Below are 15,011 nucleotides of genomic sequence, written 5' to 3' on the forward strand. Positions count from 1 at the left end.
GCAGCATCAAGTGTGTCCTGTTCGTACTGAAATCTGATGAAGGTGTAGCCCTGCGATCTATTGCGGTTCCTATCCCAGGGGATGAAGACATCCGGTATCTTTCCATATCTGCTAAAAATTCTGGAGAGGTCATCTACGGTAGTGTTGAACGTGATGTTCCCTGCAAACAGAGAGAGGGGGAAAAAGACGGTTTCCGAGGACGGACCATCTGCCATCGCCGATCAGCTCTCTCTCGGGTTGTGGCATCTACTCCCTCTAGGGATTCGCACTTTTGGGGCATCTGCTTACCACTTAATTTTTCCCATGTGCCTGCTTGTTAATTTCTGGATGACATAATGTCTCTAGTCCCACGAGTATTGTGACCAACTTCCAACCATGTCCTTCTATTACTTGCCACGGCCTGAGTGCTTCAAGTGTAAGCCATGCATCACATGAAAATTCCCTTTTTAAAATTATTCATCCTACCATCAAAGCTACTTGGAAAAGCAGACGGAGCACACAAACTTGCTGCTTTCTAACGCGTGATATAAATGAGGGCCCTCCTATAAACTTAAGAACCTTTTATTTGCTATTCATGGATGGCTAAGATGAGACCATGTGGCAATCATCTAAGGGCCTGTTTAGGAGCGTGGATTTGAAACCCCCTGGATTCGGAACCCCTGTTTCTGATTGGCACCTGAGATACTATAGAAACCTTAACTAGTTTATACTGTTCTCTCTCTCTCTCTACAAGACCCACTGCCAGAATATTTTAGAGATCTTTATCCACTACACTTTTCTATCATTTTTTATACTCTAAAATTCTCTGCACACGTCTACACTATGTAAAGTCTCCAATGTACAAAGATGAGCCAAAAGTTGCTAAGGCACTGGAATAGCCTCTTGGAAACGTCTAATCCATGACAAAATGCGCACACTCCAGAGAAATGTTCATTTCTTAGATGGTTGGGATGGTCAAATCAGAGCATTTATCTTTTGTGAATAAGTGGCTGGGCCTGCAGTATATCTAGTTCAAATCATCATACACGTGCCACATGTATGGTGCACAATCTGGAAGCACGAAAATGTTGAAAGGCACTGGATTAGTTCCCATATTTATGCTACGTGATTTTTATGAATTGCAATTCCATTATGATAAGATTATCAGTGGATCCGCCAGGGAAAGAAAATCCACATGGTTCTCCAGCCCAATGTTCTCCTGTATTAGAGTTTTCTTTTTTCAAGTAACGGTCCAAAAAGTATATTAGCCTACCTTTTCCGATAACCTGGTGTGTTCTATCAAGCAATTTTCTCAAGAACCATAGAAGTTCATTAATGTTGCAGAATTCAGGAGAAAAACCAAATATCCAGCATGTATTGCATTTTGTTTTTGGGAAAGGTGGAATCAGCCACCAACATTTTATAAATGAACAGCATGTATTAATTGCATTCATTTACCAATCTATCTTATAGTTTCATCCTTAACTTGAAATATATTGATTTTGTGTTGTATATTTTTTTATCTTCCTAATTAATTAAAACCTTACAATGGATGTTAGTAGGAACAAAAAGCTCGGTTAAATCATTTACCTTCTTCTTGACGGGACAATCCGGAGTGGTAGAACACCTAAAATAAGCCCGCGGTGATGGATTATCTTTAGTGATCTTCTGTCCATACTTCCTCCATTGATAACCATCTTTCACTATCTAAATAAATAAATAAAGAGGGAAAAAAAAAAAAGATTATTTGAAACCAGCAAAAAATACCAATTTAATGATGAAAACCAATCATATTTTCAAAAAAAAAAAAAAAAAATCATCCAAGATACGTACTAAGCTAGTGTCCGCCTCATTGGTTCTTATAATGACCTGTGACGATTTTGTACTGAGCGTTTCCCTTGCCAGTCTCTTGACTGAATCTTGGCTAGAGCAACTGTCTTTCATGGTGCACATCTCATGTGTCCTCTTCTTGTTCAACTGATCTTGAAGAATATTGCAGTTATTGCTCATCACACTAATCATATGTTTAATCTCCTCGTTCTCTTTAGATAAACGCTGAAACTCGGCTTCTAGAAATTGCACCTGAATAAATTAAGATTAAATTATGTAATTATGGTTCTTTATTTTATTTTATTTTACATATGCACTCACACCACAGTCAGATTTCACCAAAATGGGTACTCAAACCCATGACCTCTGTAACTCTTGTGAATCTACCACTGAGGCATAAGTAATTATGATTCGATTAACTAGAATTAGTGTTCTCCCCAACAAATTCAATTGCCATAGACTTAAAATAAATAAATAAATAAATAACCGTCATAGATATGACATTACTTCAAATAGAACTTTGGTAGTGTGAACTCAAGAGAACAAAATTGATATGGGTGCATCTAAGCAATTTCAAGATTATATATATATATATATATATATATTCAAAATGGTGGGAGCACATTGCCAATAACTTTGTTGATAATGAAAAAAAAAAAGGTGCATATTCATATGGGTGGGCTCCAAAAAAAAAAAAAAAACGGGCCATAGCTATACATGATTAATCTAGTGAAATTTTTCAAGAAATTTGCATTAATGTAGTGAAAATTTTCTAAGTTTCTTCTTCTTCTTTAATGAAGTTTAATCACTCCATTAAAAATTAAAATGCTTTTGGTAAGCTGGTTACATCAATTCGTGCCACTTAGACCAACCTAATGTTATATTTTATGCTTTGCAGCAAATGGGTGCGTTCTTTGGTTAAGAGAACTAAAATAGTCAACAAAAGAAGATCATCACCAAGGGAAATCTCTTTCTTGGAAAGTTCTGGACTACCACTAGGTTATGTCTATTGTATATAAGAGGTATATCTTGATGTACTTGAATTTCTCAAAATTGTTAAACTCTCTCTCTCTCTCTCTCTCTCTCTCTCTCTCTCTCTCTCTATTATTGTTAATATCTCTCTGTTAAAATTGTTAAAACCTTTATCTAATCAAATTAGAACTGCATCTCTCTCTCTCTCTCTCTCTCTCTCTCTCTCTCTCTCTCTCTCTCTCTCTCTCTCTCAAAACTATTTATGATGACTTCTATTAATGAAATTAGAACTATCTCCTTCTAGTGTTGTCTTCCAGCATCTTTCTAAATGTTTGGGCTAAGCGTAGAGTAAAACAGAAGTTTCTAGAGGTACCAAGATCAAGAAAATGGATAACCAAAATAAAATAATAAATAAACAGAGAGAAGAACCCACATACCTTTTCAACATCCAAGGCATTTTCTTGAGTCCCCATGATTCCTTACTCTGATTCTCTTTGATTCCAAGGCATTTCTTTCCCTCTCTATCTCTATTCTATCTCTGTCTATCTATCTATCTACCTATCTATCCATCCACCTAACATCAGCAATAAAACTATTTATGATGACTTCTATTAATGGAATTAGAACTGTCTCCTTCCAGTTTTGTCTTGCAGCATCTCTCTAAGTGTTTGGGAAAAGTATAGAGAAAAACAGAAGTTTCTAGCGGTACCAGGATCAAGAAAATTGAAATTTTAATAATAATAATAATAATAATAATCATAAGAGAGAGAAGAACCCACCTACCTTTTCAACATCCCAGGCATTTTCTTGAGTCCCCATGATTCCTTCCACTCAGAATGACAAGAAGAACAGCCAATAGATAAGGCTAAGGGGATTTATCTAATTTTTTATTTATCTTATTTTGTTATTAGAAGCAAATGCTCTCTCTATCCGTCTAACTATCTATCTATAAAGAAATGAAGGGGGAAGATAGTCGTTCAAACGGCTGATGTTGAAAACCAGGTTCATGGTCTTTTAATACAAAAAATGTATGCAGACACGATAAAACACCTACGTAAGCCCGGCTGCGTCACATGCAAACGCAAGCAACTTTTTCACTTTCCTCCTTATCATATTATTCTGAACTGCTCCCGTGATCCTCGCACGTACACTCAGTAAGCAATTCGTGACACACGTGTCAGGATTTTTCTCATGTTATGGTATTTGTTCCCATTGTCATCAGGTTCTATTCTGGCCCACATGTCAGGAGCATTTTATCTTGAGATTAGACTGTTGGTTATTTTTCATCTTCGGCTTCATCTGTGTGGCCCACCTGATCATGGGCTTGTGCACATTAGTGAATGGTCCTGATCTAAATTTCATACAACCCTTGTAGAACTCTGTTGGAACACGTAGTTATGCCGGCTCATGTTGTTACAAATGAGAGATGTAAAACTCTAAGTGGGCCACACTATGAGAAGCAAGAGTCAGTAGAGATGAAGCACCAACCATTGAAACTTTCTTGAGCCTACCATGATATTTATATGCCATCCAATGAATATAATTCCCAAAAGGAATTAAGGAATTTGGAAAACACAAATATCAGCATAATCCAAACCCTAAAAAAGGACCAATTGTAAGTGTTCACGTCCCATAGTTTGTCGTGGCGTGGCACACTTGAGTTTTGAATCTGACCCAATTTTGAGCTCCCCACATTAGCTGTTGCAAGCTATGTAAATGATAAGGATTTTGGTTCACATGTGTGGACTACTCTCCAAACGTTTTCACACATGTGGATGCAAATCCATCCTTTTTTTCTTTTCTTTTCTTTTTTTATTTTTTATTTTTTCATTTCATTTTAAAAGAATTCCACTTGAACTTTATTAATGTGAAACTGAATATACAGCCATTCGGACAGGTCCCATCCTTACCAGTGCAACTGGTGTAGATGTATGAGAATAATACAGCCATCATTTTAGAGTAACCGGTTACACGGGCTTCCTCTAGCAGTGATGGCAGAAAATTAGGGTCCTATTTAGCACACACGTGTTATTTTAGCACGTGTGCCCAGAATTACTTCAGGCTCTCCAGTCGCGCGACTCGCCATATCTTTTTTTATTTTTACTTCGTTTCTATTCAACGGGTCAAGCACGTCGACTTTGGTCTTCCACCTCTATTCAACGTTCTTGGCAGTACTTTTGGATAAAAATCTTTCTGTGCTACACACGCGCACACCACTTCGCAGGTGGCATATGTCCACCTTAATCCAAGCCGTCCAAAAAAAAAAGCAGTTACCACTATAGATGAATGGTTGATATAACTATCCATCAGTGAGTGGTCAGGATAACATCCAATTATTCTGAATTTAGGCCTATGCAACATCTACAACAAACTCTGCTATTTGGACGGTGTGGATCAAAAAAATGATTTCCAAGTGCACAATAAATGACTTTGTGCCCTGTGGAACGACTAGTCTTCTTTAGATATTCCTGAAAAAGAAGCTGACTAGCCTTAGCTTACCGTGTGAGGTCTACCTTAATGAATATGTTGTATATTCACGCAGCCCATTCGTTTTCCCAACCCAATTTCGGGACTTTATCTCAAAACTCAAGCTGATCCAAGTCTCCGGTGGACGACGCCACTCAGAAAGTGAGATGAATGGCTATTAACAATTTTTAATAGGCCACAGAAGTTTTGGATCATACTGATCTTTGTATTTTCTTTTCATCCGGGTCTTTTTTACCTTATTAATGGGTTGGATGGTAAATAAACATTACGGATCTGCTTACAGTATGCCTTGGGAAGTTTTTAATGGTAGGCACTCAATCACCACTGTTTCCTAAGGTGTGGTCCACTTGAGATTTAGATTTGCTTAGTTTTTTCGACCATGTAGTAAAATGGGCTGGAAGAACGGATGGATGGACGGCACGGATATACAACACATTATCAAGGTGGAAACGAGGAGGAGGATACGTAACAGGTAATCCACTCCTGATTAAAGATAGTCTATAACGTCTAATTGGATGATGAGTGGGACCCGTCCTAAGACTATGGGATTTGATTGTGTATTACTCTTGGATTGGACGTCATGGGTCTATTTGTTTAAATGCATATGAAATTAGCCATAATTTGCAAAGCATTGTCACTCTTTTTACTAACAACAATTTTATTTTGGAATTAAAGCCGAGAATAAATGTCCATGGTCTTCCTGACATTCGAGCCTACTGTTATGTTGATTGAACTAGCTAGGCAAATCATCGTCATTTCACTACATGATTTCCCACATTTGTTGGACGAAATCTCCTGGGAGAGATAATTTATTACTACTCATTCTCCTACTAAAGTTGATTATCACTCCATGGGCATGGCACTGGTGTGATTATCTCACTTTGCTCACTTCTTTCTCACTTTTGTATCTACACCACATCTCGGTGGATGATGTAGAGCGGGTCATTGATAATTTCATAGCCAAGATGGATTAGAAAAGGACTGATTGGAGGTGGAGATGATCAAGACCGTCAGAACTTAAAACGGACGTATCTCTCAAATCAGAATGAGTTATCGAACGTACCATATATGATTTCGGGGTAGTATGAGCTACTTTAGCCATCCGACCCCACCATTATGGGTTTTCCATGCATAATTTGAGAGATTCCATCATATCGATGGTCGAAATCTCTGTTAATTTTTCTTTTTTACTATTTATAGTAAGTTTTAGTTTGATTATAACTCTTCATCTGTTAGGCTTTAGGAGTTGCGTTCAACATGAAAAGTGCTTAGAATAATCAGGAAAATAGTATGGTTGAGCCAAATAGGACACTTACTATTTTTGGCCAAAAACCATGAGGTCTAGTAGAAATCACTACCATCTATAAATAGTAAGTTTACTATTTATAGTAAGTCGTGATTTCTATGAGTTTTAGTTATAGAATGATTCCAAAACTTCTCTTTAAGGTTCATAGCCTTATTTAAAGAGTTGTAATATCATTTTTCATCATCAATAAATTTATTTCGAATTTTCTAGAAATTATTTTCTATTTTCCTTCTTTTCCCCGTGGATTCGAGGTATCTTTGTGAGGAGTCCAGAGAAGTTCCGTGGATTCGGAACAGTTATCCTTGAGGAAGACGGTGCTCGACCTCATCACGCCCATCCTTGCATCAATGGACAGTTATGTTACCATCTATATCATTGTTAATCCTATATTCCATAAATATATTAAATGTATTAAGCTTGACCGCCACTATGTACTTTGTTTGTGAGAAGTTAACCATGGGTACTTTTAGTTTGCGTTACCTATTGTTGAAGGAAAATGATCAATATTTTTACGAGGAGATAGTTTAGTAACTTGGATTTAGAGGTAAATGGGTGTTTTTAAATTATGGTTACTTTTTGCATTCAGGGGCCCAAGATTTGGAGGCATTTGGAATCAAAGGTATTTCAAATACATACTTTGGTATGTTTTGAAATCTCGACAAAATACTTTGATTCGGGTGTAATCCAAATGACACACACACACACACAGAGAGAGAGAGAGAGAGAGAGAGAGAGAGAGAGAGAGAGAGAGAGAGAGAGGAATGCTCACCTACACACATATTCTCACGAAATTCATGAGAACTCATCTCCTATTATATGAGTGCAAGATCTGAACTGTCCATGTGATGCAACACTCCATGAAACCCCCATAGCCCAACTTTTACTCTAATTCAAAACTTTAGTAGGCCATAACAAAACAAAACAATTTCCTCTATTGATTTGGCTCTGTTTTGCCATCGCCCACCAAAGTTTTGGATTAGGATAAAAGTTGCATCCTAATGGTTTCATGGAGTGCTACATCAGGTGGACGTTTTAGACTATGGGCTTATATCATCATAAATGAGTTCTCAAAAAGTTCCCACGAGAACTTGTGCACAGCTGAGTATTCATCTCTCTCTCTCTCTCTCTCTCTCTCTCTCTCTCTCTCTCTACACACACACACACACACACACACACACACACACACACACACAGGGGTCAAATACAAGCTCCTAAATAGTAGGTTTGGATTGCAGTACATTCCAACTAAACATGACTGAGGATTTAGAAGTTTCCAATGTAATTCTGATTTGGGTCCCAATATATTTCAAATACAAGCTCTCAAACAAACTATAAATATATTTTTTATTCTTGTCTTTTTAAATTTGTATCTAAGCATGATTGGCATCTATACTCTAACTTGTGGGAGAGTATAAGTAGGCATGCATGGATGTAGGTAGTCCCTTAAACTACCGTGACTTGTAAGTATTAATAAGTATAGAGAAAGAGTGGGTATTATCTATGTTTGAGTTAGTAGTAAGGGGTCCTAATGCCAACCCTAATTCACAATTCAATGTCTGACTATGGGTTTTCAAGCTGGATCCAATAAAAAGCTCCTACATTGAGCTTAAGGCAACAAATATTTAGGCTACAGCTAACTTCTTTTGGGGCTGGGATGGGAACTGCAGACGATGCCACCGGATGAGATGGGATTGAGTTTCTCGCCCCAGGGATGAAGGACGCCTTGGCATTAAGAATCTGGCCCATGTCATGGGTGCTTTCAAAATGAAGTTGGCTAGGACAGTTTCCTGCAGGGGAGAACGCAGTTGTTGGGCAAATTTCATAAAAGCTAAATACCATGGTGACCTCATTGCTCCTAGTGGGACCATCCGCTTCCCCCACGCATCCCCTTCTTGGAAACGGATTTGCGGTTTCCTTCCGAAAGTGCAATCTAGTTCACACTAGATCATTGGCTTGGGTAATCTAAATTTTTGGACCGATTTATGGCCTGGGCTTGCCCCGCTTTCTGAATGGGCCTAATTATCGCCTCCTCCTCAGCTTACTAGGGTCTGCGATTTCATCGGCCCTCATGGTTGACTGGATCAGGACATTGCCCGCTCCTTGCTCCTGCAAGTGGTAGTGGACCACCTTGCTGAGGAAGATTTCTGCACTTCCTCCGATGTTGACAAACGCGTCTAGGCCCCCTCCCCTTCTGGCGAGTTCCAAGTTACTTGGCTTGAATATTTTGCATCCAATGGGTCCAAAGGTCTCGTGGTCTAAATGAGTGTGGCATCCAGCGATTCTGGAAAAGCTTGCGCTCTTCTCTTGGAACATTATCTAGAAAGTGGTTATGATGGATGAGAGAACCCAAGCTAAGGGTGTCTAGATGGCTTCCAAGTGTTTGTGTTGCCCCGGTCCTCTTCGGCCTGAACCAGAATCTATCGACCATCTATTCTCGGCAGACCACTTCGCGGTTCATATTTGGGAGCATTTCCATCCCTTTTTTGTTATGCACTCTTCGATCCAGTCTTCCGCAGTTGCTAGGGCCAGTCTTTAGTGGGCCATGCAGCACTCTGGGAGCCATCTGCATTGCCTACATGCCCTCATGCCCTCCTTCATTTTCTAGGAGATCTGGGTGGAGAGAAATAGAGTGCGTTTTGATAGTTCGGCCTTCAGCTCGTCCAGGGTCATCCTCTAGGTCCCCCGCTGGATGGAGAGAGTTGGACCTTCTCTTCCCTTTCCTAGATTGATATCTCGCCATCTAGCTTCCATGTTGGCTGAACTCCATATCGACAGACCAGCTTCTAGTCCAAAATACCCCATGGTGGTGAATTGGGTGAGGCCCCAAATGGGGTGGATCAAATTAAACATCGATGGCTCGGCCTTGGGGAACCTAGGCCCTTCAGGGGGTGGGGGTGTCAGGCGAGATCCCGAGGGTCTTTTCCTTTTTGGTTTCTCTTCAGGCTACGGCACAAGCTCCAGTTCCTATGCCGAGTTCCAAGCAATCTGTGAATGCCTGGCAATATGTGCCAAATTAGGATTCTCAAATGTGGAAGTGATGTGCGATTCCAAGTCGATTGTGCAGATCCTCTCCAAGAACACGTGCCCAACATGGTCCTTACACTACTGGTTTGTGAAAGTGAATGCATTGAGGGACCGTTTGGACATATCCTTTGCCCACATCCCCAGAGAGGCCAACACAGTAGCAGATGACCTTGCTAGGCATGCCAGCGTAGCTCAGGAAAACGTGTACTATCCCTCTTTAGCCTCGCTCCCTCCCACCACTAGAGGTCTTATGTTCTTGGATAGGGTAGGTTTGGGCTACCTAAGGGAGCCTTAGATTTTTTCAATTCTCTTTGTTTGGTGCGGCTCCATCCTGTTGAGCTGCCCCCCGCCTGCGGTTTGGTTGGGCATGATTTTTCTGTTTATTTGTGGATACTTAGGATCCAGGGATGGCCTTAGGCATTTTGAGTGGCCCACTTGAGATACTTGTATATCTTCCCAATTGAATGAAATCAACTTATCCTTAATAAAAATAAAAAATAAAAAACAAATATTTAGGTGCATTGAAGTATGTCAAATTGCAAGTAATTATGTCTAAGTGTGTTTAAGTGCATTTTAGACCCGTTTTTGGATGTGTCCAAGTCTATTTAAGTGTAGTGTACTTGGATGCACTTAGATGCACTTCTTTTTTAAGAATTGACCAGTTGTATATATTCAACATACTTGAAAGATATACAGCAACGAATTTCGGATGGGCACCCACAAAAGATTGACAACCACACCTATCATGCAGGGGCCAAAAAAAAAAAAAAAAACACCAAAACGCTAAACACAAGAAGAGAATGAGAGGAAGCAGATATGCCGTTATCCTTTCCTAATCGTTCAAAACCCTGCACTATCCAGTGTAATCAGTCTCCTCATATCATATGGCAAATCCGCTAAAGTATCTTGTATGGGGTCTTCTACCACTTTCCATCATAATCTCCGCAAGACATGAGAAATCCAAGCCTACCATTCAAACGTCCTGCATTGGATCCAGGCTGTATTTGTAAATATTTGATTCCTAGGCAATTATAAAACCAAACTTACAATTGAGGAAAGCTCCCAAGAAGAAAATGTGTATGAACTTTCACATGCACTCATTTCTTTCTGCTTCCGTTTCACATATGTAGAATATCCAACTCGTACAAAAGGTAAGGTGTACCATGATATTCACCCGGTATGAAATGCAGACCAATTTACTTAGTGAGTGGACCACATAAGCACCTTGAGTCATACCATCAATTGTCCATTGATCTGAAGTTGTCCTGTACGATTAGTGGATCATCCCGACTTTCGAGATATATGATTATCATTGTGCCATCCACCTTTTTCACCGACGGTATATCTCACATTAGAAGGAAAGATATGGTTGTGTTCCTACAAATGCTAATGGGAACGTGTCTACTAATCACATACCGGTCCACCTGTTTCACGAAGTGGAGTATCTTACATTAGAAGGAAAGATATAGCTGTGTTCCTACAGTGGGAACCTGTCTATCAGATCTGGGCCATTCATCAGATCATCATCTAAGCCTTATACGAATTAAATTGGGGTCAGCAGGCCATTCATCAGATGGGTCCTATTTATTATATCATATGAACAAAATCTGACAGGTCCAGTCTTCATGCGGATCACGTGTTCTCTGAATTCGGGAGTTGTTCAACTACCCTAGCCACCCATATTTTTTAATGCATGGCTAAGGCTAGAAATGGGCTGGGTTTCGCAGTCGGGTTTTCAGTCCCATCTGGATAGTATCGGGCCTGAAGCAGGCCCGTGAGTGAGACCAGCCTTATTTATTAGTGGGCCCTACATGGGCCTTGTATTATTCGCCTCCCCCACCCATTACCATACCTACACATGATCCATATATACAGTGTTCTTATCAGCTGTTTTGTATGTTCATGGTGGGGCCCATCAGATGAAATTTCACCATTATGTTATTGGCCCATGACATATCACCATCGTAACATAAGTGCATCAGTCTGTCACTATCATGGCTGTTACATCTATGCGCTGGCATAACCGCGTTTTGTGGCCACTCTTTTCAGTTTTTTCGGCCCGACGTGCTTGAGGGTCCCTTTTGGTCACGTAGAAAGAAATTTGGTAACGTTTACTATATTTGTAGTCCATGAACATATTTATACACAGGGCCCACCTTGGCAAGCTGCACCGTTTTCTACTGACGGCCTGACTAAAAGTGGCCCATAATTCCAAACATGTCTTCTCAATGGACTTTGGGCTTGTCAAGCACGGTCTGCAGGCGTGGCTAGAGGGAAATCATGGTCAAATTGGGCCGAATATTCTCGGCCCAATCCAGGTCCAGTTCTCCTTGGTTGGTGGATCTGGTCTGGACTTCGGCATGAGTTTTCAAGCCCAGCAATTAATTGGGCTAGGCTTGTATTTGTATATGGATGAAGGCCAAACAAGATAGCCTGGACCAGGCTGACTGATATACGGCGACATGAATGGGTACTGACCTAGCAAGCCATGTCCAGCCCATTCCTGGTTACTTATCTAGCGGGCCATGGCTGGGCCCACCTCTAGATAAGGTGCTGAATTTCTGACTAATGGTGTTTTAGCACCATGGGGTAGGCAAGTCCAGAACCCACTGGATGACTGGTTCAAGTCTGTATGGGGCTGAGGCCTGGTGCGCACTACAATTAGGGTTTTCCTGCAATTCACCTACCATTTTCCGTCTTAAGAAAAAGATGCACTGAATCTTTTTCAATCACCTAAAGGAGAAGATTCCCATTCACATTACGAGTTGAAAGAGACCGAAACCCTCTCCAACGCCTGTTTTATGAATATGGAGCTCTAGGGCTCCACTATTCTGTTATGTGTAAAATCAACTCCGTCCATCAGGTGCAATCCTACACAATCGGCCTTGCGTCGAAAAATCACCCAGATCCACAGTACAGGGAACAATGGAGATGGGATGTAAACTAATGCTTTTTGTGTGGGGCCACCATTGTGTGTATCATTCATCAAACTTGTTCATCAGGTGAGATTTACCAGGATGAATGGAGGTCCAAAACTCATGTGGGCCACTGAACTTAGAGGTTTTAGATACAACTTAATTTTCCTCAATGGTGGTCCATCTGTGATTTTTATCAGCTTCATATTTTAGGCAATATTTTATTTTGTATTTAAGGTGAAAAAAAGAGGTGCCACCTGATGGATGGATTCGATTCTTCATCGGTCCATGTTAGGCCCTTACTCATGAGTTAATGGTAGATAAGAAGAGTTTAAATGCAAAGGTCATTGGTTCGAGTACCCATTGTAGTGTGAGGTTTTTTTTTTTTTTTTCCTTTTATTTTAACTTGAACTTTCAATTCATTTCATCTGCATTGCTGTACAAAGTGTGGATCTATTCAGGCTTCCCCGGGGTCAAAGACCCTAGGAGAGCCTATCTTAACACGAAGGAAAAATAGCAGACTATCTACACCTCGACCCCTGCACACCTATTCTGGATTCTCTAATAACACCCAGCCTCACTTTATCTAGGAAAACCGGACTCCTGATTTGAGGGGGAGGTCCGTTACCTGCCTAACAGGAGAGTTGATTTGATGCTCACCGAACCATCAGCAGGAGCATTCCCTTCTCTAGGGACATTGTAGAGTGGTTGTGAGTGTGTGTAAATAAATAAATAAATAAATAAGGATTTAATTAAGGATTAGATTTTAAGTAAACAACATGGAGGGGGCCACCAAGCTTGGCTGTTTTTTTATTGGCATAAAGTTTTGTAGACGATTCTGGTCACGTTGAAAGAGATGTGTATAGATTGATGCGCTGATTAACCGAAAAAAAAGTACTTTTAAAAGTACGTAACTCAATTTCAAATCAAACATGTGATATTCTATGGCCGTGTGGACCGTAGACCGACTGCCGCGAATAGCGGCTATGCCTGATCCGTGACGGTCCCGAAACACATTCACTTGGTGGGTTCACTAGTCAATCAGAGTGTAAATTTTGCATTAGTTGGACAATTGCGATGATATGATTGGTGGTTGTGGAAGCAGGCGGGCTGGCACGCACTCAATGAAAATAGACCGGAATGATATTGGAAGAGAGATCACTGGTACATAATAGATCTTGGATCTATGGACGGCAGAATCAATAGAGCCACATGACTCATGGGTCAAAGTAAATGATCGTAATATTGATAATAAGTCAATGTTTGAAGATTTGAGGGACTCGATTATAGAGAGGAAAGGTATTAGGAATTCCTTTTTGCCCACGTTCATCCGGTCATTAATTTGTGCGATTCAATTCCAAGATTAGAGGCACACAAAGCAAAAATTCTCTTATTATGATTGTTGTTGTCTACACTAGGTGCACGAGTGTGCCATAATAGAAATTGTAGCTTCAATTCAAATTGAACAATAATAACCCCAAGTGTCAAAATAGGCAAACTAGTAGTATATGACCAAGACCTTGAAAAGATCGATTGCCTATTCAGCCACTCACTCAATGTGTAAGATTGGATCAGATGATATTTAGAGGGTGCGATGTTCATTCTCTAATGATAGGTTGCACCTTTACCTTACGTACAAAAGACTAACTTTTTAATACAACTTTTCAATATAGATAAAATGGAATGGGAAAAGAGATTCTTATAGTTGATCATAGAGGATGGCAACAGAATGCTTTTCCAATGAATGACACCGAACTCAACGCATCAGCTTAGACTCAAATTACAACTAAAGATTACCAGCTACTTAGTTACCATTATGGATTACATTATGAAATGTAAAATAATAAGCTTGAAGAGTAAATATTACACTAAGGAATGTAATTCGCTTAACAAGGAAAGTAAATATTACACTATGGAATATAAATCAATAGAATAATTGAAAGAATAATTTGAGAGATAGATTTTGTTTGTTTGGGTTGGTATAAGACCATTTTTCTTTTTGCATTCATTTTCTATTTATAGCTTTGATTCAGCCATGTGGATCATTCTCACGTTCTGACAGTTGTTATAGCCATTCAGCACTACTACCTTTCGGATGCTTCCCACGCTTTAACTGTTGTTGTAACTACTTAGCACCACTATTTGAGTTCTTCTATTTCTCCCTTTTCCCATCTGTCCTATAATCGTTTAACACTACTGCATTTTGGAGACTTTCTTACCACCTGTCCCAGTAACTACTCTACGCCTTCTTACTTATTCGATCGCATTCCACTCGGACGTTTGATCGAGATCCTATATGACCATCGACCGCTTGATTGAGCTCCTAGATGGTCATTGGCCACTTGGATAGCTCCTGGATGACCATTGTCCACTTGATCAACTTCCTAAATAATTATCGGCCACTTGATCAAGCTCCTGGATGGCTATCGACCACTTGGACAACTCTCGAATAACCATCGACCGCTTAATCGACCAGTTGGATGAATATCTTCCACTTA

The 15,011-nt window shown here is 40.0% G+C and overlaps 1 protein-coding gene and 1 long non-coding RNA gene across 3 annotated transcripts in view; one reads left to right on the forward strand and one right to left on the reverse strand.

The window, feature by feature from the left end:
* Nucleotides 1-3,747, reverse strand: part of LOC131216977 (probable WRKY transcription factor 40) — a 30,640-nt gene extending 26,893 nt beyond the window's left edge. The window contains exons 1-3 of one of the 2 annotated variants that reach the window (XM_058211633.1): nt 3,565-3,747; nt 1,813-2,061; nt 1,570-1,686 (exon numbers count right to left, since the gene is read on the reverse strand). In XM_058211633.1, coding sequence (XP_058067616.1) covers nt 1,570-1,686; nt 1,813-2,061; nt 3,565-3,600 — 402 coding nt within the window. In that variant the 5' untranslated portion in view covers nt 3,601-3,747. Of the gene's footprint in view, nt 1-1,569; nt 1,687-1,812; nt 2,062-3,218; nt 3,297-3,564 lie in introns of those variants that run through there. The other variant, XM_058211634.1, reaches the window with a different exon arrangement.
* The window catches only part of LOC131216978 (uncharacterized), an 83,173-nt gene that overhangs the window by 41,490 nt on the left and 26,672 nt on the right, over nt 1-15,011 (forward strand). The gene's annotated exons all lie outside the window — the stretch shown is intronic.

This window comes from Magnolia sinica, chromosome 10 (assembly GCF_029962835.1).
Source record: "Magnolia sinica isolate HGM2019 chromosome 10, MsV1, whole genome shotgun sequence".
NCBI classification, from domain to species: Eukaryota; Viridiplantae; Streptophyta; class Magnoliopsida; order Magnoliales; family Magnoliaceae; genus Magnolia; species Magnolia sinica.